This window comes from Fomitiporia mediterranea, assembly GCF_000271605.1.
Source record: "Fomitiporia mediterranea MF3/22 unplaced genomic scaffold FOMMEscaffold_11, whole genome shotgun sequence".
NCBI classification, from domain to species: Eukaryota; Fungi; Basidiomycota; class Agaricomycetes; order Hymenochaetales; family Hymenochaetaceae; genus Fomitiporia; species Fomitiporia mediterranea.
The window spans coordinates 1-21,351 of NW_006760396.1; the positions used below are offsets into that span (position 1 = coordinate 1).

General features: G+C 45.3%; 9 protein-coding genes across 9 annotated transcripts; 3 read left to right on the plus strand and 6 right to left on the minus strand.

Annotated features, from left to right (window-relative positions):
* Window positions 1-682: 682 nt before the first annotated feature.
* Window positions 683-1,207, minus strand: FOMMEDRAFT_159979 (uncharacterized protein; the record flags this gene model as incomplete). The annotated part of the gene is made up of 3 exons (XM_007269895.1): window positions 683-879; window positions 960-1,107; window positions 1,175-1,207. The coding sequence occupies 3 exons, from the start codon at window positions 1,205-1,207 to the stop codon at window positions 683-685; spliced, it is 378 nt and encodes a 125-aa protein (XP_007269957.1).
* Window positions 1,208-1,783: 576 nt separating this feature from the next.
* FOMMEDRAFT_170236 (acetyl-CoA synthetase-like protein) lies at window positions 1,784-4,010 on the minus strand (the record flags this gene model as incomplete). Its single annotated transcript, XM_007269896.1, has 6 exons — window positions 3,958-4,010; window positions 3,795-3,882; window positions 2,985-3,725; window positions 2,504-2,932; window positions 2,134-2,447; window positions 1,784-2,071 (listed from the first exon to the last, which is right to left on the minus strand). The coding sequence occupies exons 3-6, from the start codon at window positions 3,232-3,234 to the stop codon at window positions 1,784-1,786; spliced, it is 1,281 nt and encodes a 426-aa protein (XP_007269958.1). The 5' UTR covers window positions 3,235-3,725; window positions 3,795-3,882; window positions 3,958-4,010.
* Window positions 4,011-4,632: 622 nt separating this feature from the next.
* On the plus strand, window positions 4,633-6,716 carry FOMMEDRAFT_170237 (uncharacterized protein). Its single transcript, XM_007269897.1, has 3 exons — window positions 4,633-5,284; window positions 5,344-5,503; window positions 5,554-6,716. The coding sequence occupies exons 1-3, from the start codon at window positions 4,661-4,663 to the stop codon at window positions 6,342-6,344; spliced, it is 1,575 nt and encodes a 524-aa protein (XP_007269959.1). The 5' UTR covers window positions 4,633-4,660; the 3' UTR covers window positions 6,345-6,716.
* Window positions 6,717-6,830: 114 nt separating this feature from the next.
* Window positions 6,831-9,160, minus strand: FOMMEDRAFT_159982 (uncharacterized protein; the record flags this gene model as incomplete). The annotated part of the gene is made up of 14 exons (XM_007269898.1): window positions 6,831-7,106; window positions 7,163-7,171; window positions 7,235-7,277; window positions 7,338-7,353; window positions 7,412-7,543; window positions 7,598-7,605; window positions 7,659-7,695; window positions 7,747-7,786; window positions 7,841-7,894; window positions 7,950-7,996; window positions 8,068-8,145; window positions 8,532-8,683; window positions 8,769-8,841; window positions 8,911-9,160. The coding sequence occupies 14 exons, from the start codon at window positions 9,158-9,160 to the stop codon at window positions 6,831-6,833; spliced, it is 1,215 nt and encodes a 404-aa protein (XP_007269960.1).
* An 859-nt stretch (window positions 9,161-10,019) lies between these two features.
* On the plus strand, window positions 10,020-12,824 carry FOMMEDRAFT_93389 (acetyl-CoA synthetase-like protein; the record flags this gene model as incomplete). The annotated part of the gene is made up of 11 exons (XM_007269882.1): window positions 10,020-10,260; window positions 10,384-10,611; window positions 10,773-10,898; window positions 10,977-11,014; window positions 11,198-11,329; window positions 11,389-11,442; window positions 11,499-11,581; window positions 11,649-11,683; window positions 11,736-11,848; window positions 12,145-12,371; window positions 12,437-12,824. The coding sequence occupies 11 exons, from the start codon at window positions 10,020-10,022 to the stop codon at window positions 12,822-12,824; spliced, it is 1,665 nt and encodes a 554-aa protein (XP_007269944.1).
* A 468-nt stretch (window positions 12,825-13,292) lies between these two features.
* FOMMEDRAFT_93414 (VPS28-domain-containing protein) lies at window positions 13,293-13,836 on the minus strand (the record flags this gene model as incomplete). Its single annotated transcript, XM_007269884.1, has 3 exons — window positions 13,293-13,421; window positions 13,484-13,586; window positions 13,676-13,836. The coding sequence occupies 3 exons, from the start codon at window positions 13,834-13,836 to the stop codon at window positions 13,293-13,295; spliced, it is 393 nt and encodes a 130-aa protein (XP_007269946.1).
* A 520-nt stretch (window positions 13,837-14,356) lies between these two features.
* Window positions 14,357-14,959, plus strand: FOMMEDRAFT_159986 (VPS28-domain-containing protein; the record flags this gene model as incomplete). The annotated part of the gene is made up of 5 exons (XM_007269899.1): window positions 14,357-14,361; window positions 14,426-14,486; window positions 14,544-14,686; window positions 14,751-14,811; window positions 14,876-14,959. 5 exons carry the CDS (start codon window positions 14,357-14,359, stop codon window positions 14,957-14,959), a joined length of 354 nt encoding a protein of 117 aa, XP_007269961.1.
* Window positions 14,960-15,585: 626 nt separating this feature from the next.
* FOMMEDRAFT_30904 (tetrapyrrole methylase) lies at window positions 15,586-17,277 on the minus strand (the record flags this gene model as incomplete). Its single annotated transcript, XM_007269785.1, has 5 exons — window positions 15,586-15,624; window positions 15,870-15,890; window positions 15,930-16,610; window positions 16,670-16,978; window positions 17,029-17,277. 5 exons carry the CDS (start codon window positions 17,275-17,277, stop codon window positions 15,586-15,588), a joined length of 1,299 nt encoding a protein of 432 aa, XP_007269847.1.
* A 1,546-nt stretch (window positions 17,278-18,823) lies between these two features.
* On the minus strand, window positions 18,824-20,253 carry FOMMEDRAFT_112639 (endopeptidase; the record flags this gene model as incomplete). The annotated part of the gene is made up of 5 exons (XM_007269900.1): window positions 18,824-18,900; window positions 18,953-19,155; window positions 19,214-19,564; window positions 19,621-19,945; window positions 20,007-20,253. The coding sequence occupies 5 exons, from the start codon at window positions 20,251-20,253 to the stop codon at window positions 18,824-18,826; spliced, it is 1,203 nt and encodes a 400-aa protein (XP_007269962.1).
* Between the last annotated feature and the right edge of the window lie 1,098 nt (window positions 20,254-21,351).

Consider the following 21,351-nt stretch of genomic DNA (forward strand, 5'->3'; position numbering starts at 1 on the left):
CCCGCTCTTGAAACCGATGCGTCCCATCCTCCTTTAGAGGCCCTTAAGCTTGTCGTCTAATCCAAGCACACAATACTTGTATAAAGCAGCTATGTCGCTATCAGCCGATGATCTACAGGCCATTGACGCAATGTTAAACAAAATGAGCGACGCTGACTCGGATGTGGATTGGGGCCAGGGCCGGTCGACCTTGAAAGGAGGTGGTGTTTCAGACAGTTGTAATAATCGTACCGTGATTGTCAAGAACAACACTCAGGGCATAAAGTCATGGAGTGTTAGACGAGGTGACAAGATGATTATCCCTGCCCGTGCAACCACAGTTACAACCTGGAAACAACTGAAGGCTGAAGTGATCCAAGTCAAAAATTCAATGGTATCTTTGTTTGTCATCTCTGTCAGTGAGATATTCACTAATGCATATCTTTTTTGAAGTAGGGTGTACCCAGCAGCCATCTATTATCCTTACCTGCTATGGAGCTCAATATCTTCGTGTGTATTTCACTGTGTTCTACTATTTCCTAATCCTTACTGTCATATTACCCTTGTAGTTGTCTCTTTGCACTTTGTTTCCTGTGTTTTGTGTTGTTGTATTGACAAAGTCAAAATGTATCCCTTTCCTCTCTGTATAAAAGCCAGTATAAGAGTCTACAAAAAATGTTTAGCTTTATTAATGTCTCGTGTCTCATAACCGTTCCTTTTTCATAACGTCCCACGTTAATAGTACTTGCTCAACCTGGTGTGTATCGCGGTAGCCCTCTAACAAGCCATTCCACATGTCAATCTTTGGAGTGTATTCAATACGCAGAATCGTAGCCCAGAGTCTTTCCGTCTCGTTATCCATTCGTGCGACAATGAAAGCGTACATGAGAATAGCCCACACTTTTTGCGAAACGGTATCAAAATGAATAAGTACTAATACACGTACGTTTGTACCTTCCTTGACCGAAATATCGACTAACACTCGAGAATAGATGCGCGTCTAATCTTGGGTCCTTTCGTCATTTCTCTCCGCTTGCATGCTGTTAATGGACTACTTCGTTTATTTCCAAGGTTGCGTTGAGATGTTGACCGCGAAGGAACCAAGCAGTATTTTCCAGATGCGAAGGGCTAGGACCGTGATGCTTATCGCCAGATGTTAGTACGTTTCCAAGGAACAGACAAAAGGGACACCTACCGAGGAAGAAACTGGCAATGCAGAAAGCTCCATGCATGGGGTACAGCCTCTACTCGATGGCTTCCTGAAGCACAGGTGTCAAAATCCTTCTTATGACACTATCCAGTTATGTGGAGTCATTCACTGAAATCTCATGACTATACTAGCACTGCATGTGCGACGTACTAACATCATTATTGAGCACACAAATGCTACATGCATAGCACGGAGAAGCATGCTAATATGAGACATGCATATGCATCAGCACATGGCCTCAACCATCACTTCGACACGGTGACTGCCGCTGTCACCTTGCTACGATGTCTATGCCCACAAAACCTTATATTGCGGCTTCCAGTCCCATTTGGGCACTTTCTTTACGCTATTCCACAAGAGTGTTGTTCCGAGGTGCAATACCAGACACGAGGCAGTGGTATCGATGAGCTATCTGGTCTGCTTAACATTCCTCAAGGAACACCCCGTTTTCACAAAAAAAATTTACAGATTTTAAACCCTATGCCACTAAGAAAAGATGAGCGAATCGATCTAATAAACTTCCACTATTCCATGCAGGTATTCGCAGAGTTGGCCAAACTCTGGACGTTTCAGCAGTTCTATTGTTTGCAAGTCTCAAATGCCAAGCTGCCCCTCAAGGACGTGCTTTAATCGCATAAGATGCATGGACGAAACACCCATGTCAAACACGCTCTGCGAACGCCCCAGTGTCAGGTTCTCCTTGTCCAGGGCGGATGCGATTGCTTCTAATACAATTTCCTCAATCGAATTCTGTGGAGACTTGGTGATGGACAATAAGGGTGACGAGGCATTCCTTGTATGCAATTTTGAGTCCAAAGCGAAGTACGCGCCTTGCAAGTACGAAGACATGAGGGCCGTCCGGGAAACTTTGCCCAATGAAGTCTTTGTATAATGTAATCAGTACAATGACAGGCAGGAACACGGAACCAAAAATCATTGCACACCTTGACGAAGCTTTGGCGGGGCAGAGGAAAAATGACGTGCGGTGCAAGTTGACAGAAAATGATGCACGCGTTCCGAATATCCTGATTTGTCTTCAGTATCGCCTGGATATCTTCCGCGCTGAGTTCATCTTCCACGCGAATCATGTGCTGGTAGAAGACCGCATACGTCTCCGTGTCAGTATCGGGTAAGCGCATGGCACAAACGTACACGAACGACCTCATGACACCGTCTATTGCACTATCTTCAATGAAATGCTCGATATCAATGCTCGGGCGTTTGATTCCGTTAATGTTGATGTAATCCTTTTCGCGCCCTACGAGGTGCAGATTCCCGTCGTGATCCAGATAGGCATTGTCACCAGTGATAAACCAGCCATCGGAGCCTCTGAAACGCTCGCAACGTGATCGAAGGAAATCCAATTGAGGAAACGAGATGTCGACGTCGTGTTGTGGTGTTTAATCTTGCCACGAATGCTTGACAAGAGGTTCGAGTGATGAAGAACGACAGCTTTCGAGTTTCCAGTTGATCCAGATGTAAGCATGAGACAAGCGATATCATCTTGTTTAACCCGACGTTCGGGAAACACTAAAGACTTTGTTGACTCGTCTATAGCATGTGCTTCAAGTTCAATCAGCGATACGGTCTTGATGTCTGGGAATACAGCCTTTATGCCAGGAATAGCTTGCTCGTGGGTGATGAGCGTTGGTCCGTGGAAAATAGTTTGAATATTCTGGAAAAAGAGCACTTGACGGGACGTGTCTGGATGAAGTGGTGGTATAGGGCAGACAGGGATTCCAGCTACAACATTGAAGTTAGGTGGTAATTCTTGAAGCAACCAACAACGACTTACCGAGGAGACAAGACCATAGGATGCGTATGTGACTTTCGTGGTCTGGGAAGCTCGTCACCACGATATCTGATTCTGGTTTTAATCCAGCAGCTGCAAGGCGCTGGGCATTTCTGCTTGCATCCGAGTACAAGTCAGAATATGACATGGAACTTGAAATACGCCCTTCTGTATCCAGGAAGCCAATTTCAGCAGAGGAATCTTTGGAACGAGAGAGGAGTAGATCAGGAAGCGTCGATGGTTTACTATCCATTGGTGAAAACGTAAGTGTTGACTATGTCGTGAAGTCCTTGTCGTAGACAGGAGGATTAAATACGCATTGGATCCCATCCAAGTCGTAAGCACTGTTGCTTTGTTCGTGTCATATTTACGCCGTACCTTTAGCATTGATCCGCAAAGGAACAATATCGCAGCGGGTTTCCCGAACGGGAACTCTTGTTAATGCCCGTATTTTCAATTCTCACCGGAATGATTCAATATCCAAGTCCGTCCACCACCGTGTCCAGGGCGAAAGTTGTATACGCAGTCCCTTTAGAAGACATAAATGACGGCCATTTCAAACGTCGGGCAGCGGAATGGCCGAGCATGGAGCACGAGAAACGGTGATACCCTTTTCGCCGTAAAGCTATAGATGAATTCGAGCGGTTTGAGGAGTAATAACTTGTACATATGGTGAGTCGTGGTGGAACCTGAGACCCGGGTTGGCCTATCACCACGTCTTCAAGTTTTGCTTGCTTCCATTTACTGTACTCCCGAATGCCGTAGCATTGAGCGGATACTCGAAAATTTACACTGTTGTTAATTATAGCCTACCGATGGAATCTTGTCTTGTCACCCAATCTACATCGTCTCCCCTCACTGGTCTTGACACCGCTACATTTGTGCTCTGAGCTACAGGGAGCTATTTGTATTCGAAAGGATTCTAGAATTAGTTCCTTGTACGTCCTAATCTACAGCATTGAGGGCAATTACGTACCCGGTAACGGATTTGATTCAGAAACTGTATCAGCACGCCACTAGCATTGCGAGAAACCAGCTATTTGTTATGATGCATCGATGCTCACATTGATGAAAGGAAAAGAACCAGGGACCCGTCAATATAAAGATCCCAAAAGGATGAATGTACGGCCATAGAGTAACTCACAAACACCGGACATCGGTTTCACTTGAATTCGCACTTCACGTCTTTTTTGTTTTTAGTTCCTGCTTTCCACAGAGCAACCAAGTATGTCTTGGCTCGAAGTAGGGTAAGGATACAAGAATATTCTGAACTGATTTGAAAGGTCTTCTAGGTCCAGTTTAATGCGCTATATCGGGCCGCGATCTGTGGACCGCCAACGGTCAGAGACGAGTCTAGGTTCGTTATCAGATAGATCATTTCTATCGAAGCAGCGGCAGTCAAATGGTCAATTATCGCGGAGGAGGAAGCAGCTCGTGATTGAAAGAGCTGGGGTAGCAATTTGTCCTAGCAAAAGACTGGGGAGAACATAAGAAAACACGCGGGAAATACATGCGACAAGAACAGCCACGTGCTTTATCTAATCTTATCTTAATTACGTCATCCGAGTGTCACGCCCACGCACATGCCTCGTTTCAGTCGTTGTCCGAGATGTGCTTTCACTCCTCCTAATAGTAATATTCCCCCAATATTCCTTCCTCTCTCCCCGCCATCTAGTACAATGTCGACGATGGAAAGCACAGCCAGCTCGGCTGCCCAAGTAATGCCGCGACGACGTTTGTCGCAGAGCTCAGCTCGAGTCTGCAATCACTGCGAGTGCCACGACCATACTAGTATACATGCGTCACCTCACTCAAGTCACTCCGGATCACTTCCATCGCCGCCCGACAGTCCACCGCTCGATCCATACACCGATTTCGACCTTGATTCTATTTCCTCCTTCCCATCGGGCTCGTCGAGTGTTTTCTTCTCCTCAAGTGCAGGCTCACCCCACTCACAACCCCGTCAACAAGAACACGTGCACGACTCAGGGCCTGGTCTTATCATCCCCTCGCTTACCCTGCCCTCTGCGCTACAGCATCCGACTCCGTACGGACAGACTCTAGGAGATTTGTCATTGCTGCTGGTTGGACCCTCAGGATCAGGCAAGACTGCGCTCGCCGAGTTCCTTGCCGACGCAGATGACGTCGTCGACTCTGTTGAGTGGGAAGACATTCAGGGCGGCCGAGTATTACGCGTCTCAACGGACTGGATTGAAGAGCATGATGCTCACGGACTTGAACGCTTCGAAGGGACGGCCAATGTCAGCTTCACGGAGCTTGACGGGTTCGATTCTACTGTAAAGGTGAGTTGAGCATTCCTACATTCAGTTAACAGATTAATATCTAATACTCTCATTTATAGCCTGAAAGTGTAGCAGAACGGATACTCGAACCTATTCACGATGTGTTTCGTGATGTCCGCGATCAAACCGTCGGCTCTCCGTCTTCGCCGCTCTTACACTCCCTCCTCTCGTCCTCACACTCTCCGCTGTACACCGCGTTGATTTACGTTACTGCCACCCGTATGTGCCTCCTTTCGTAGTTCCTTGTTCTATTACTGAAGCTCTCTCAGCATTGACCCAACAAGATTGCGAGATCATCTCGGCCCTGTCTTCCGCGATTCCCGTCGTACCATTCTGCACAACTTCTCTATCATCCGCTCTCACGCCATTCTCACGTGGTCTTAGCTCGCAGCCCAAATTATCAAGCTTCCAGCCGCACTCGCAGCTATCGCTCCGTACCGGCCTATTTCGTGCACCTCAAACAGTAGCTGCGCTCCGCGCCGAAGCGGCCGATCGTTTCATGAGATGGCGCGAAGTCGAACGGGCCATCGAAGATATTGCACCTCCTTACCGGACATCTGCGATTTCTCATGCACATGGGTTTGCGGCGAACAGGCGTTCCACAATAACGCAGTATACAGGAAACCCCGAGGCCGTGGAGAAATGGAGCAAGGCCGCATGGGAGACGATGTTATCTGAGGACGTCGCACGGCGTTTGCAGCATGACAAGATTAATTCGAGTTCCGGGTACAATTCCCTTTCAAATAGCGTACTGTTCACCGGAGCTCCATGCTTCTCGCCAGCGCTCGATCCACTTCATTTCCGCTCGCTAGTGCTGCTGTCCATGTCACTCCTTTCACCTCGACCTCCCTCCCTCAGCCAGAGTCCACGATTGAAGACAGAAAGCGCAACTTTGGATGATACGCTCACAACAGCGCGTCCTTCTTTGTCGAGGTCTCAATCCAGGAGAGGTAAAGGCGGGACAGATGCCGGGAATGGAGGTTGGCGTGTTCTGCGTTGGAGCCTCGCACTCTTCTGCGCAGGTATTGGTATTGGATGTGTGCTCTCTGCTCTTGCTTGAGAGTATATCTGTAAGGAAGAAAAACAGCCCACCGTGGACACGGTCCCTCCACCGTTTATCTTCACGCTTATTTGCGATGCCCGAATCCCGTCCATAGCATGTTTAACGATTTGCTTGCTTTCTGGCTGATTCGATCCGCATATAGCCACACCTCGCACATTAGTTTATTAATTGTACATATTGTGTTGTGATAGCAAGTCCTAGTTTCGTTGATTTCCTTATCTTACCACACGTACTGTCCTTTCGCTGTTGTCGCTGTCTTTGCAGCTGTATTCTTCGTGTCGTTCTTTCGTCCTAGCTTCGCTTGTTCATCTGAAGTTGTTCGGCTTGTATGTACTATTAGTATTATTGCAGTGTATTGATGGAACTGAAATAAAGGAGTTGAGTCGTGCAGGTCGAGATTGTGTTTCATATTACGTAAGAAAGTACGATAAAGCGGATTCCTTAGCGGAAACAATACAACAAGTCATAAACAACATTTGCTCATTATCTACTGATCGTGTCGAGTTCATAAACTTGGCTGCTCGAAAATTCGTGCCTCATATGATCGTCTTTAGGCTCCTTCCAGTCACCAGCGACGTCCAAAGCCTCGCCGAGGTTACCAACAAGCGTTTCTGAGATGATATTACCCGTACGCGTCCGTATGTATGGGTTGTTTTCGATATTTGAAGTACCAACGCTTCGAAGGTTTAGCATAAGTCGACATATCATCATTGCTGTGATGAGGGCGGAGAAAGGTGCGTTTATGGCTTGGATGTCAGGCTGAGGATGTGTTAGACGAATTTCACTCATTCCGGAAATGGAAGGTTTAGCCTTACTGGTGCAATCTAAGAAGATTGTCAGTCAGAACGACCTAAGTTAAGAAAACGTGCATAGAAAGCTCAACGCACCACGTATGTCAAAACATTCGCAAGGTTCACCGTGAATATCATCCTGCAAGATAGTCAGATCCCTCTGGATCTACACCTACATAAAAACAACACTAGTACTAACGCAAAATACATTACACCTGTATATCCTTTTATGTTAACCACTGTGTTCGGCCTTTCTAACTGTCGAACACGCACCGTCTCGTAATAGCAGCATTGTAATTCCTCCCTTAATAGTGCCTTGCTGTTTCATCACGAGAACCCGTCCAGTAGTAAGGAGGAAAATGACCGAAGGGAAAATGAGTTGGCCGATCCAGAAAGCGGCAAAGCCTAGTGAGTTCGAATGAATATATGTTGCGAAATCCTATGAAACGCGTAGCGTACGATCTCCTCTGGATTGTTCATATAAGAATCAAGGAGTGATTTACATCCAATTATTGCTTACTGATTAGGCTTCCCCGTTAGTATACATCCAACTTGTCCTACGCCTTATCAGTGATATGCTTTTAGATGCGAGAGATGGAAGTGTAAACCTGGAGGAATAGGCACCGGAACACCACCTGCTACTGCCCACTTTACTTCCAATAAGCCAGAGTATCTTCCGTCTGCTTGTAGAAAGGCACTTACCGCTTCTATCACCATCTCTACAACGAAGGTCGGAACGAGTAAAAGGAAGACTTTCTAATTTATCAAACTTATCATCAATCAGATTCGAGTTGCATGGATAATTACATACCCAGTCTCTTCCGTACAGCGCATACACTCGAAGAGAAAGCGTAAGGCCTGTAGCAGCATTCGATATGATTTGGATCGTCCCAGGAAATTTAACAAATGTCAAACATCTATTTACGAACCGGTGAGAGATGCCAAAGCTAGGACAGCGAAAAACTTACTGCTAAAATATTTTGAGGAATGACTGGTATAAGGCGCGCCTAGTCAGAAATACGAAATTGAATTGCTTGCCTGTGTTGTAAATGGCAGGAAGAATGCTAGAAGCAATGGGGAAATGAGATTCAGTTTGCACTTTATGTATAACTAGTACTCCGCTTACCTAGAGTAATCGCACAGTAGGACAGCAGTAGCACATATCTGTTCTACAAGGCGCGATATTTCAGCGTTGATTACTAACCCCAAATGAGCTGAAGTTTACCAGAACCCATAGTACAGTTGCAAAACTGTATTTACGCTGCCATATACTCTGCACCTCTCTATCGAATGTAATAATGTACTCATATATAGCCAGAACTTCAAGAAGTGAGAATGGTAATTTTAATTTCAGATAAGGGACTCAAGCTGCTCAAAGGAGTTGCTCTCGTACCCCAGCTTGCAGTCGCATATTGCTTCGCAACCGTTCTAGTCGAGTCCTTCTCAGTTTTGAACAGGAATGAAAATCGAATGGGTACATACAAGTGATGTATACTTGCAGCGAATGCAGGGTCGGTACTCATAGCTTGAGTTTGAAGCCAGGTGCTAAACGCCGATCGGACTTAAGAGTAGTTTGACAGTCGGCTCTATATAGGATTGGTTCAAGCTATGCGTCTTGTGGCAACATTACATGAGACCGGTAATGATAGCTCCCGATATATTCTGTGGTGACATAACTCGGGTTTCCAAGAAGCATGTCCGAACTTATCATAAGGAGCCAGGGTAACTAAATATGTGAGAACTTTGCCGGTTCTGTGATATTTGCATCACACGAAGGCGGGCTGAGTGAGAGGATTGGGCAAAAGCGCGTTCGTGTTGACGATAGGGGAGATATCTTAGGTTAGGGAACAACGTAACAGGAGTAGGACCACCGTTTGAGTGATGATGCTCTGTGAAATAGCATGAGAAGAAAATGAACTTTGACGGGTGGCTTGCAATAAGGAACGTGTCGGCAATTTGAAAAACAAACGGAGAATCCACTTGCGAAGAAAGTGCTTTAAAGTGGATAAATATCTTCCGCATGACGTGAGAAACTAAACCTTTATAAGGTGCTCGAATTTCACCTTGCCTACATGAATCCGTCGTGTGGTGGGGTCGTATTTCCTCGGAACTATCGGCTAAGCCAAATCCATTTCCAATACACAGGCTACTGGTCCACAACCAGCATGTGTGTTGCGTGTATGCATAGTAAGCGCATACTGAAATATATAGCTATTGATATTTTTTTTAATCGAATAGATTATAATCATTGCTTACATAAACCTTGCTATGGGGATTTTGTACGAATGCGGTGGCTCAGCATCAGCCCGTCAGAAAATATGTTGTTGGGACTCCAAGAATCGTTTCAATTAAATCCGTTGGTCACACTATTCTTGAGAATCCGTTTACCATAAGAATACATATTCTATCCGATCAGATGTAGAGCGGCGCAGCAATGATTCTATCTGCTATCAAAAGTGATGTAGTACAACATCATGCCAACATGTGAACTAAATTGGCATTTACTCAACTAGTCAAGGAGGTGCTTCCCTTCCATGTGCTTCGGTGGAACACTGAGAAGTGATGCGGTCTTCAAACTATATGCCACATTGCATATCAACGACATAGAGGTCACCGATTTGCAGAAACGATGCTCCTAGATCACGGAAAGAGCGTATTAGCGTTCTTTAGTTTTTGCATGAGGCGTTCAACTGTTATATTTACCTTATTAATATTACCCACTTTCTCCGACGACTTACGGCTTGCTTCATTAAGACGCCCTTGCCGCGCCTCTTCAGACCATTAATGTCATCGATTTGAGTGTCATGTTGCCGACATTGGTCCGCTTACCAACATCCAATAAGTACCCAGGGCACGCTGCCAAATCATCCGCCTGTCCGCCATGTCCCTCTCGACCAGTGGCTTCCGAACCGTCCAAGCAAACGAAAGCAAGACTTTCTCAGTGCCTCCTCTTGACGGTTCTTTTGTTCTTCACCAACTTTACGATTACCACGGTGAACACTCTAAAAATCATCCCCTTTATATATACGAGGCAGACGCAGGAAAAGTACGAACAATATCTTGGTCAGAGGCACAGCGTGGAATTCATAGAGCACAAGTATATGCAACTGAACAACTTGGAGGTGCCTTGAAGTCTGGGGAAGCCGGTTCTCGCCAGGATCCAATAACGGTTGCAGTTCTTGCAAATTCGGGTAAGCTAAATATATAGTATCATTTTAGAGCGGAGCTCGTAAACTATTGAACAGATACAATTACATTTCAATGTTTTTTGCTTGGCCTTATGCGAGCAGGGATCCAGCCGTTTCCAATATCGATTCGCAATTCAGCAATTGGAGTTGCAAATATGCTTCAACAGACAACTGCATGTCACATTTTCGTCAGTGCAGATGATGCTATGCAGAAGGTTTGCAGGTCTGCTTTAGAAGAAATTGGCTCCGGTTTATCAGAATACAAACTCAAAAGCGATGGTCCAAGTAATAGACAGGGTACATGTCGACCGTCTATCGTAGTGCTTCCTATGCCATCGTTCGGTACCCTCTTCCCTGATGACGATGCTGGGGAATTTCAACTCTTGCCGACCGCCGAGAAGCCTGATTTAGATTCTCCTGCACTTATTTTGCACTCATCAGGCGAGCCCTACTTTCTACATATAGCTCTCTGATCACTGCCCTGACATTTAATTTGTACATAGGCTCCACAGCATTTCCAAAACTTAGACATCTAACTCATAGAATCCTTTTACAAATGGCACGCTCGCCTTGTACGTCGTAATCTTTCTCAAGAAATATTACAGGTATTGTTTAATTCACATTCTGTCTTTTTACCCTTGTCGATACAGGGTTCGGAGAGCGCGACATACACTGCGAGACGATGGCAGTTCATGCATTGCCGTTATTCCGTGAGTTAGTCATGTCAATGCATTTTTCATAAAATAATCTTGGCTTCTTCCAACAATGATTAAAGACGTGTCTGGCTTCTTCCATACCTGTTGGGCTGTGAGTTCCTTCCTATTACAATACAAGCATAAGCATACATTTACTAAGTTACTCTTATTTTTAGCCTGCCACCGGGATGCGTCTCTCGGTCTTTAGGCCAACGCAACCTCCTATTGGACTGACTCCCGCAAGTCAACTGGCTAGCTGCATAGCTACCGGAGTAACGCTTTTATTCGGAATACCTCACTTTATGGAGGTTATTAAGATTAACTATTTTCTACTCTACATGCCTAAATTGATTATCTGCCTCTTTAGGAGTGGAGTTCTCAGCCAGAAAGTGTCAAAATACTTAAGAAGCTTAATGGAATTGTAAAATGATACATGTTTCTGCAAGTTTTCATCTTTCTGATATTAAGGTCATAAAGGTATTCGGAGGAGCACCTCTGAGTAAGGCAGTCGGTGACGTCCTTGAATCGGAAGGTGTTCCCTTGTGGCATATTTATGGAGCGTAGGTGCACTACACTCAAATTCACTTACGCTATCTTACACTTTGGTCCGATGGCATTTATTTGTAGAACGGAAATGGGTGTCGTCACAAGATGCATGCCAAGTAATTGTTCTAAATACACGAATACAAAACGCGCTGCTGATTCTGATAACAGAGGAATCACAACAGTTTGGTTGGGAGTATTTCTTCTTTTCTCCTCATGTGGAACCTGTACTCGTTCCTCAGAGTGAAGTCACCGACTCAGAAGAGCACGTTTTTGAACTAGTAGTCAAGGTACTGTCTCTTTAACTATATATGACATTGACTAATGTACTTTCTAAGCCATGCTCTACACATACGCCAACTAATACAAACATAGCATTGGACGGAGCAAATGAAAATGCATATGCAACGAGTGATTTACTTGTCGCACATCCTAGTGTTCCTGGACTGTACAAGATACTTGGACGTGCGGATGACCAAATTATGCTTTCGTCAGGAGAGAAGGTATTCTCGTACCATCCTTCTTCTCGTTCATAGCATTCCAGAAGCTTATTATCTCTGTCTATTGCCGAACCCAATAGACGAATCCAGGACCTATGGGTTTGTGCTACATACAAACATGTATCTCATATAGTAATACTTACACGATCAAAGAGCATATTATTACTCGTAGCCCGCTTGTAGTGAATGCACTCATGTTTGGGCGTGGCAGATTCCAGAATGGAGTGATTTTAGAGCCAAAGATGCCATTCAGTGTTAAAGGAGAAGATGGTGGAAAATTGCTGGAGCAGTTCAGGAACGATATCTGGTATGTTGTGCGCTCATAATATCAGACCGTTGACTTGTTTAACGTCAATTATTATACAAATATAGGCCATACGTCGAAAAGGCAAATGCATTTGCTCCAACGCACTCGAGAATCTTCAAAGAGGTACTGAATTTCCTTTCGAATATGACCTTTTTGTTAAAGTACTCGGTTCAGATGATCATTGTGACGGATCCGTCAAAGCCGTTTGAATACACTCCGAAGGGTAACCCAAGGCGGCACGTCTCAGTGACCCTGTACGAGAAGGAAATCAATGAGCTGTACGAAACAGTCTCCGCACAAGGCAGCAGTGGACCGTCACCTCCAGTAACTTGGGATGAAGTCTCTACAATGGAGTACGTACGAATGTTAGTTGGACAAACTCTCAGGAACGCAGTGAGAGACGACGACAATCTATTTGAATTTGGCTGTGATAGGTGCGTTTTCATAGTTTAAGATTTGTAATAGCGATCGTTATTTTTATGTCCGACAGTTTGCAGGCAACGCAAATCAGGAACACGCTTCTGCATGCGTTTCGGGAGGCTAAAATTCCGACGAGCGAAATCGGATACAGTCTCGTATTTGATTGTCCGACTGTGAACGCTTTGGCGAAGGAAATTGTAAGGTTGGCAAATTCAGATAAAAATTGAAGAAGGCGTAAAAGCTTGCCTTTCTGAAGTAGAGTTAGTGTTTTGAAGAAGCATGTAGGATCACGTCATTGAGTTTTCCAGTACATCGTTTAGAGCAGTCTGTCGTGACCAGTTCAACAATTGTAAGTGACCCGTGTTGCGTGGGCGTCCAGAGTCTGACGAGGATCATCGATCACTGCTGCGTCAGAACTGGTCAGATCGCAAAGCATTTCTGTACTAAATATGTGATAATATTCGAAATAGGTATGTGACTCGGCTTGCTTAGCTCAGTTGGCTAGAGTGCCAGTTTCATATATTTGTATGACCTCCGGTATAGGAAGATGAGTTTGCCAGCATCACTCGAATGCTCCACAGTAGCAGGCACTCCGACCTTCATACGGTGTAATGCAGCTGGGTGGTCCATCTGCATCACAATAGTGCTTCTGAGTATTCATACATTGCTAACAAGATTAGCGTATAGCTCACCCTATATCGAGCCATGAAATCTTCTATTGATGGCACATCGTCCGATACGAGTTTAAGCATTGTCTTGTACTGCGACAATAGTCTGGTGCAAGCCGGCGAATATCTCTTGAGCATTGAATATATGGCAAGGATATTCACTTAGTACCCTTGTGCATTGAAAAGGAACAATGAAAGGAAATGATGGGGACTCACTCGGCAGCAGGGACTGCATCACGCACGTACGCACGCTCCAGGTAGTCGAGGGCAACTATGACGCCAAAAAGCGTCGCAAGCAGTCCATATTTCTCGCGCTCTGCATTGTTCGTATACAGTCTCACTTCTTCGTCGAGCGATATCGGTGCTTGTGCAGACATTGACATTGTGGTGAGAGTTCAAGTGAGTTAATGGCACCAAACTGCAAAGACGAGACAACGCGACACAATCACACATATGCATCCCAGAAACCGGGGACGTCACGCGTCTGTATTCCAAAATAAGTAATTTATCAATTCGTGAACACTAGGTGACTTCAATTAATTGGCAGAGACACTTGCAGAAGGGCTTTGGCAATTTAGAGTTAAGATGCCAAGAGTTATGCAAGTCTCTCAAAATTGAAGAGCTGGACTTGCAGAGATCGACATTTAATGCCCATGTCACGTTACTCATGATTTTTGTTGGGTTGTAGTCAGACATTTCTTTATTTCAAACTCTGACACGTTTGCAAGTGCCAACAAGTGGGTTCGAGCACTTGCAGACACTTGCAGAGAGTTGCACGGATTTACATCTCTATTTGGTATATATTAAGGTACGTCCACTTTGCCGAGCCACCCCAAAATTTTCCAACTGTCCTGCAAGTGCTCCTGCCAATTAATTGAAGTCACCTACTGACTGCCCATGCTGTCTCAGTGTCTGCATTTCTTGCTTGCGCCAGCGAAACAAGAAAAAAATACGTGCTCGCTGCAGGGCTCGAACCTGCGACTTCCAGATTCCAGAAACCGGCAAATGGGTGGCTGAGACTACTCAGGTCAGCGTTGTGCCTTAATCTCAATTTATTTCTTTTTAATCTCATATTCGCCCACAGAGTTTTATCACATTCATGGATGCACTTCGATTGCGTATGCGCGCAAAGGACCAGCTTCATCCAATCTTGCAAGGGCTTATGACGAATTATGCGAGGTTTAAAGCAAGCAAAGACTGGGAGGGTCGTAGTCGAATGGTATCTTGGTATGTTTTCCCTCGTGTGCTTCTCTCTGCACGGCCATAAACATGAAGTTGCTGCAACACACAGGTTAATCACCTTGAACGGTATGAAGGCCTCAGAAGAGCTCACAGAAGAACAGACTCGGCAGGTAAAATTGTCTTTGTCTATTCTGAATGACTTTTGGCTCTTACCGGGTGTATCAACTTTGCTAGCTATTGTTCGATGTCGATTACGCTTATGCTGAATTCTTCCGAAGTTTAAGTGGAGATTCAGACTCAAAGGGTGGCGCGACTTAGGTCCATTATTCCCTCGGCAATACCGCTCCTGATACAGGTCTCGTATTCATGACATGTAAGTAGCCAGTGTCACTTGCATACGATTGACTTACGTTTTTTTACCCGATTAGTTCCGATTTAACTTCGGCGGATGAAACTTTTCTTGGAATCACCACATGGAACTCGATCAATGCCGACATGCTGAAGCTCCTCTTGTGCAGAACTCATAACGCATGCCAAACGAAAGACACCATCGAAATTGGGACGAGAGTAAACTGGAATCCTCGTATCGTCAGCCAAATCCTTTAACTTGTGTCCATCTGTTCACTTGCACCATCACCTATATTGAGTAGACGTTATAATACATAATCTTTGCACTTTACAGAGAAATATCCGCGAAATGTCTTGTTGGAGACTGATTGTCGTTGCGACATGCACTGGATGAATACACTTTATATGCGTCAGGACACAATGATGTCACAACTACCGAATCGGCATTGTTCCTCAGCATGGATATTTCTGTTGCTCTCGCGACCTGTTCATACAGATTCGTGTGTTTCCCCTTGAAGATTGCTAAAATTGGGTGATATTCGAGGTGGGTTTCCGAGTATATATTTACTTATTCTGGCTAACGTCATATGTAAAATTCAGACATTTAAATTGTTCACCATATTGCATTTGTTTGACTGAGCACATAATAAGTTTACGCGAGTGACAGGTCATGAGGACAGCGTATCGATACACTACATTGAGCCTGTAGTGATGTTGAATCCCATTGGATAATGGAAGAAAAGATATTGTAAAGGGGTCAAGTTATGGAAGAAAAAGCTGCCGGTCAACTTCGTGGTGCAGAGAAAGTGGTGATCTGGACGGAGTAAATGAGATGCCATTAGTCGGTCAAAGGTATACCACTTCAAATTTTTGTGCTCACCCCTCCTGAAGACCATCGATCCTGAATCATGAAGCAAAGCGCTTAACAACAGTTGCATACCGTGACGACGCAGCAGGGGCAGGGCCTGCATCCTCCTCCATAGTATCCCCCATAGCCACCGTACGCCATAAAGTTAACGACAGGAAGCGCGCGTCCGTTGGCTATCTCATCTGGGGTTGCCCACATTAACTCATGAGTCGCGCCAAGCGGGTTTTGCATAAGTGCGGCTTTCTCTTCGTTGGTGAGACCATCCATCGCTTCAAGGATCGGCATCGGGTTTTCCTTGTACTCCTCCAGGAATTTTGGAGATAGCGCAAGGTCAGTATTCAGTTTCTTCAGTGCATCCGAAGCATGGAGGACCGTGTGTCCCTCTGGCGCAGCATGGTTGTCAATCTGGTCGATGACAGCCTTCTCGCGAGGTCCGTAAGCGGGATCAGTGGCAAACTCGGGTCCAGTGTACGGTGCTTGTGGATAGTGATTCTTCAGATAGGCTGCAGAATCGGCGATTCCGAGTTTCTTAGCCATGTCATCCAAGAACTTGCCAGCGACACGCGGAGGGATGTACAGCGTAGATATCGCGTTGAACTGCTTCACGACGTCCTCCTTGCGAAGGTCGGCAACGATATACGCCTCGACAGTTGGATCCGCCTGGGGGAGGATAGCGCCAATGTAATGCACGACCTTATGGTCGGAACCATAGTCTTGCTCAAGACGGTCGACAAGCAAACTGAACTTGGCATTCTGCATGGCACATAGGTATTAGTACTGGAAATTCCGTGATATGCAATTGCCTTGCTCACATCAAATACCATTGCTTCAGCACCAAGGGCTCCAACTTGCCAGATGATGTTATGCGTGGAAGTGTTCAATGGCTTGTTTCGGACTAAAAGTTCAGTGGCTTCGTATGACATGCAACCATGAGCGGCAGGGTCGAATCCAATGTCGGCGAACAGGTAGTCCTCGGCCGAGATACCTGGGAGCATTCGAGCCTGGAAACCCTCCTCTTTCGCTATAGCGATAGCTCTGTGAGAGGGCGATACAAAGACACCTGGGTGGCCGTAGAAGATCCCAAGGACCGAATGGCCCACTCTCACGTCTCGCAGCATGACCTTTCTCACTAGTTAGCATCGCAATGCAGAAACTAAAGGAGCTGTATTACCTCGGACATCTGGACATATGATTCATAACGAGGCTTGTTCGTATCGTAGAAGACGCGCAAGTCGAAGCATGCTCCGACAGCATTATCCTTGATGTACGCCTCCGTCGCAGGGTCGGTGACGATGTAGTAGACCTTCTCGGCCTCTTTGATGTGGGACACCGTCTCAAGAGTCATATGCTTGATACTGGCAATGCCTGATCCAGCAATGGTCAGAGAGCCTTTCTTCATAGTCTCAGTAGTAGCAGCCATGGTTGAGCGGGGTAGTCGAGAGATGATGCTTAACGAGTCCTGAACGCTCGCATTTTATACCTACTAAAGCACTGAGTAGATAATAAGGAGCTCTGCATTGCGACCTGGCAGAGAATTATCTCTAAATGCAGCAAATTGAAAAGGCGCTACCTCTGGCGTCTGAAATGCATTGAGTCCTACAGAGCTATACGCTGCAGAGTTACGTAACGATGTAGATTGTACCTCCCTCCGAGACACCGAGCTTCCAAGCATCCGGCGAAGCTTCCCTCCTAACTTGGGCGTCTAAAGTTATGATTAAACCGTGATTCTCGCGCTCTTGGCTATTAGCATATAATTTGACTTAAAGTTTGCCTAATGGAGTTATATTTGCGTTTGAGCAGACACGGGAAGTCTAGGAGTGTGGAGGAATGCCAATGGTTAAGATTGAAATAAAATGATCTACTGCCCGTCGAGAAGGAAATGGACGGACAACATTAATGCATCTGTTCCTGGACATCTGAGGCATTGAGCCTCAATGAATATTGCTTTCTCGTTCACAAAAGTGATCATAAAATGCAAAGCGCACATTCAATTTCTGCTTTTTTTGTTTAACGTACTTTACAGGTTGTGTAGTATGTGCATGTCAGGGTATCTAGTTAGCGGTTCCTGCGTTTAATACGCGAAGCCATGTCTTGAAACGATTGGGCGCGCGCATGACCTTGCGCACCAAGACGGGGGCGCACTCCTTGTTCATGTCAGGATTGAACGGGCGCTTGTTTCTTTTCTCCTACGGTGGGCGCGACAAGCAGTTACGAATCCATTACTTTACCGAGCAGTATTTCACCTACTAGATTAAATACAGCCTAGGAGCGACTAGACGCCCAAAGAAATTACGAATAAAGATAAGTTTCATTATCGGGATGGCCTGCCTCCGACTCTTATTCGCAAGGAGGTCAAAGACTGTCAGGTACACGACGCTACCGCTATGCATGGAAGCGTGTTTTGAATAAGGCTTTTGTATTTGTATATTGTCCTAGCCAAGCAAACGATTTAAGGAACTGCTCGGCGAGTATTTATCTCCTGGCATTGTCCAATTGCACGCACAGGGAGAGACTGGCGTGAACTTAGACATGACCATAGGCTTGTACTTGTGAGTGATTTTTGGTCATATGAAGTCCTGTACACAGAATGGCCAACTAGGAATAACTGTTACGTGAATATTAACAAGAACAATAAACTGATATCGATCATGCAGTCTTTAAGACTCTCTTATCCGACATTTATCACACTAGTAAAGCTTCAAACCGAACAGTACCTTACAGCAGTTAACGACCCGCCAAGGTATTGTTTCGAATGTTCCATAATTACCCGGTGGGTATTTTCTATTGAGGAGTTGGACAACGGAAGCTTATTCCCACTGCAGTATCTTCAAGCACTCCGTTCACTAGTATATTCATCGCAAAACTAGTATGCCTGTATTAAGAGATCACGTCTGTATTCGACGAAGCAAGTCTTCCTATTCTAATGACGAGGTGGAGCAACTAATTTCAACTCGAATTTGGACACCTTATTTCGATTTCGCAAAACCGATAGCATCGTTTCCAAGATCAAATACCGTATAGTAGCGGCGCAGGAAAACATCGCCTGCAAAACGGGCTTCAGTAGCATATCTCAATATATGACGAATAGTGCATACCAATGATCCAGAGTGCGCCACCAGGTCCATTGATATTGATACCAGTGAAGGAACTGGTGCACAAACCCTGGCTTTCGATAATATAGTCGCTTCCCTTGAGAGGATAGGCCTGCCCATTGAACCAGAGAGTGAATTCGGGAAATTCGGGGACTTTCTTGCAGTCAACTGTGTATTGCCCAGTCCTGGACTTCTTCGCACCAATCCTTCAAGCAGAGAAGACCATAAATTATCGAAATCACAGTACGTGCTTTATCCACTTACTGGGCATTCAGCTTCTCTGCAACGTCGACAGGCAAATTGATGAGGGAGGTCCCAGTGTCGATCACGCCGCCAGTATTTTCAAGAATGAACTCATTATCACCAAAGGCATATTTAGGAAGTTCGACTTCCCAGTGTTCCCGGCTACGAACAGGAGCATAGTTGATCTCCCCTGTGTATGCCGATTCATCAATACCGCCAAAGGTTGCTTCACCGCCGTCATCCTCCGATGAACCGAACCGGAAAGAAAAGATAGGTGCGCCAAGTAATCCCTGGTTGACCATGCTGTAGAAAGGGGGCGTAATGTGATTGATGGAAATAGTATCATAGCCGAGCCCGAAGATTCCGTCAAACCTAGGCCAGGTTCAGTTAACTGCATGCAAAGTGCACGCAGAAATGGGCTCGCTTACTTTCCAAACGCAAATGCTGGACCCGGATCTTTCGTCGCTTCGGCAAAGTCCTGTCCATCGATTTTGAGGTCGCCGATGGTGACAACATCCTTTGAGACGAATCCTTCCATGGAGCCAGAGCCATATGTGATATGGATGTCCGTCCCATTCTCCTGATACGTTGACGATGCAGAAGAATTATACTTCGCATGCATGGAACATCCGAAGGACCTGCATTTGGTGCTGGGGACCCATAGATTTGAACTACCTGTATCCAGAATAACCCTGAACTCTTGAGGAGGAGAACCGAGAGTGACATTCGTGAAGTATTGGACATTCATGAAGTCTACGCGTAGAGGGCGTCATTGCGTGGATCCAAGGGCTAAACGAACGATCCTTCAACTTACCACTGAGCGGGACTTTATGCCCGCCATTTGCTATCTTATCACTGATTGGACCAGGCTGGTGACTCGGGCCATCTGTGCCCGTTAACGGTAGTTGGGCCTGTCCACGATACTTCTCCGACAAGTAGGCAGACTCTATAACTGAGTCAACAATTCCTCGAGGAACCTTATGAAGTTTGAGCTTGTGCACGCCACTGCTGGCGATGGCAATTGGCAGGAGAATGATAACCGCAAACGCAGAGAGAATCATAATGGCGGGTGAAGTGAACCTAACAGCGCAATACGAGCTATTTGAGGCGAGCCGGGGAATAGCATCTCGTCGCAAGAACTCAATCGATAGTGCTCCGTACCGCACACTATTCTGAATCGAGGCAAATGAATGTCCGCCTTGTTAGACGCCTGAGTTTTGTTTATTGAATGGTTCCGTGGGCGCTTTCCGTGATAGTCGCGTGAAACTTTGGTCGTAACAGAGTTAGACGGTAGGCTTGCTTGCCTCCCTTGACAAATGTACGAGGGATGTTCGTAGCGCGACAGAACGGGCGCCTGTTGCATCCAAATTCACGTACTCTAGCCAACACAAAAATGACATAAACAACGCCAGAGCCTTGGTGCGCTTACAGTAATAAGAAATGGATACGCTTAATTATCGGATTTGCTTACCACCGATATTATTCGGCTTGAGACTGAATACACCTAGGTACGCGTCGCTGGTATGAATGGAAGCATGATTCGACCCGGATTTTGTATGGCATCCTCACCGTGGTCCGTGACTTGTGTTTTTGGCCTAGGACTAGTCCTTAGGGTTGTGCCGCACGTGTCATGACCCGCCCAGCATAGTCAAAATATTTGCATCATAAAAGAGCAGAATGAAGAACCCGGGAAGAACTCCAATTTTTTTAAAAACAGGGTAGAGTGGTTCAATGAGCGAACTCTGATGCTATGTCGTTGCACATGAGCTTTATAGAGGTATCCGAAAGTAGAGCCTACCTCTAAGTTCAGTTACAGTCACCTCTTAGATTCTGTGACGACAAAGACGATCATATTGATAGTTGAACTGCTGGAGAAAACCCTGGCCTGGTAGAGTTCCTTAGTCATTTAACACATAGGGCATTTCACAATTCCTTACCTTAAAAAATAACTTACATAATGATAAACATTATTTGAAATTTATTTTCCCATTTTTGACCAGCAAAAATTTTAAACAAAATTTGTAATTTTCTTAAGACAAAAACTATAAATTATTTTTAATATTTATCTATTTGTAATATCTTTAAATAAATGGAAATAATAATCTAAAACATAATTTTAAAACAAAATTAGAAATTTTCTTTTAAATTTCTTCATTACT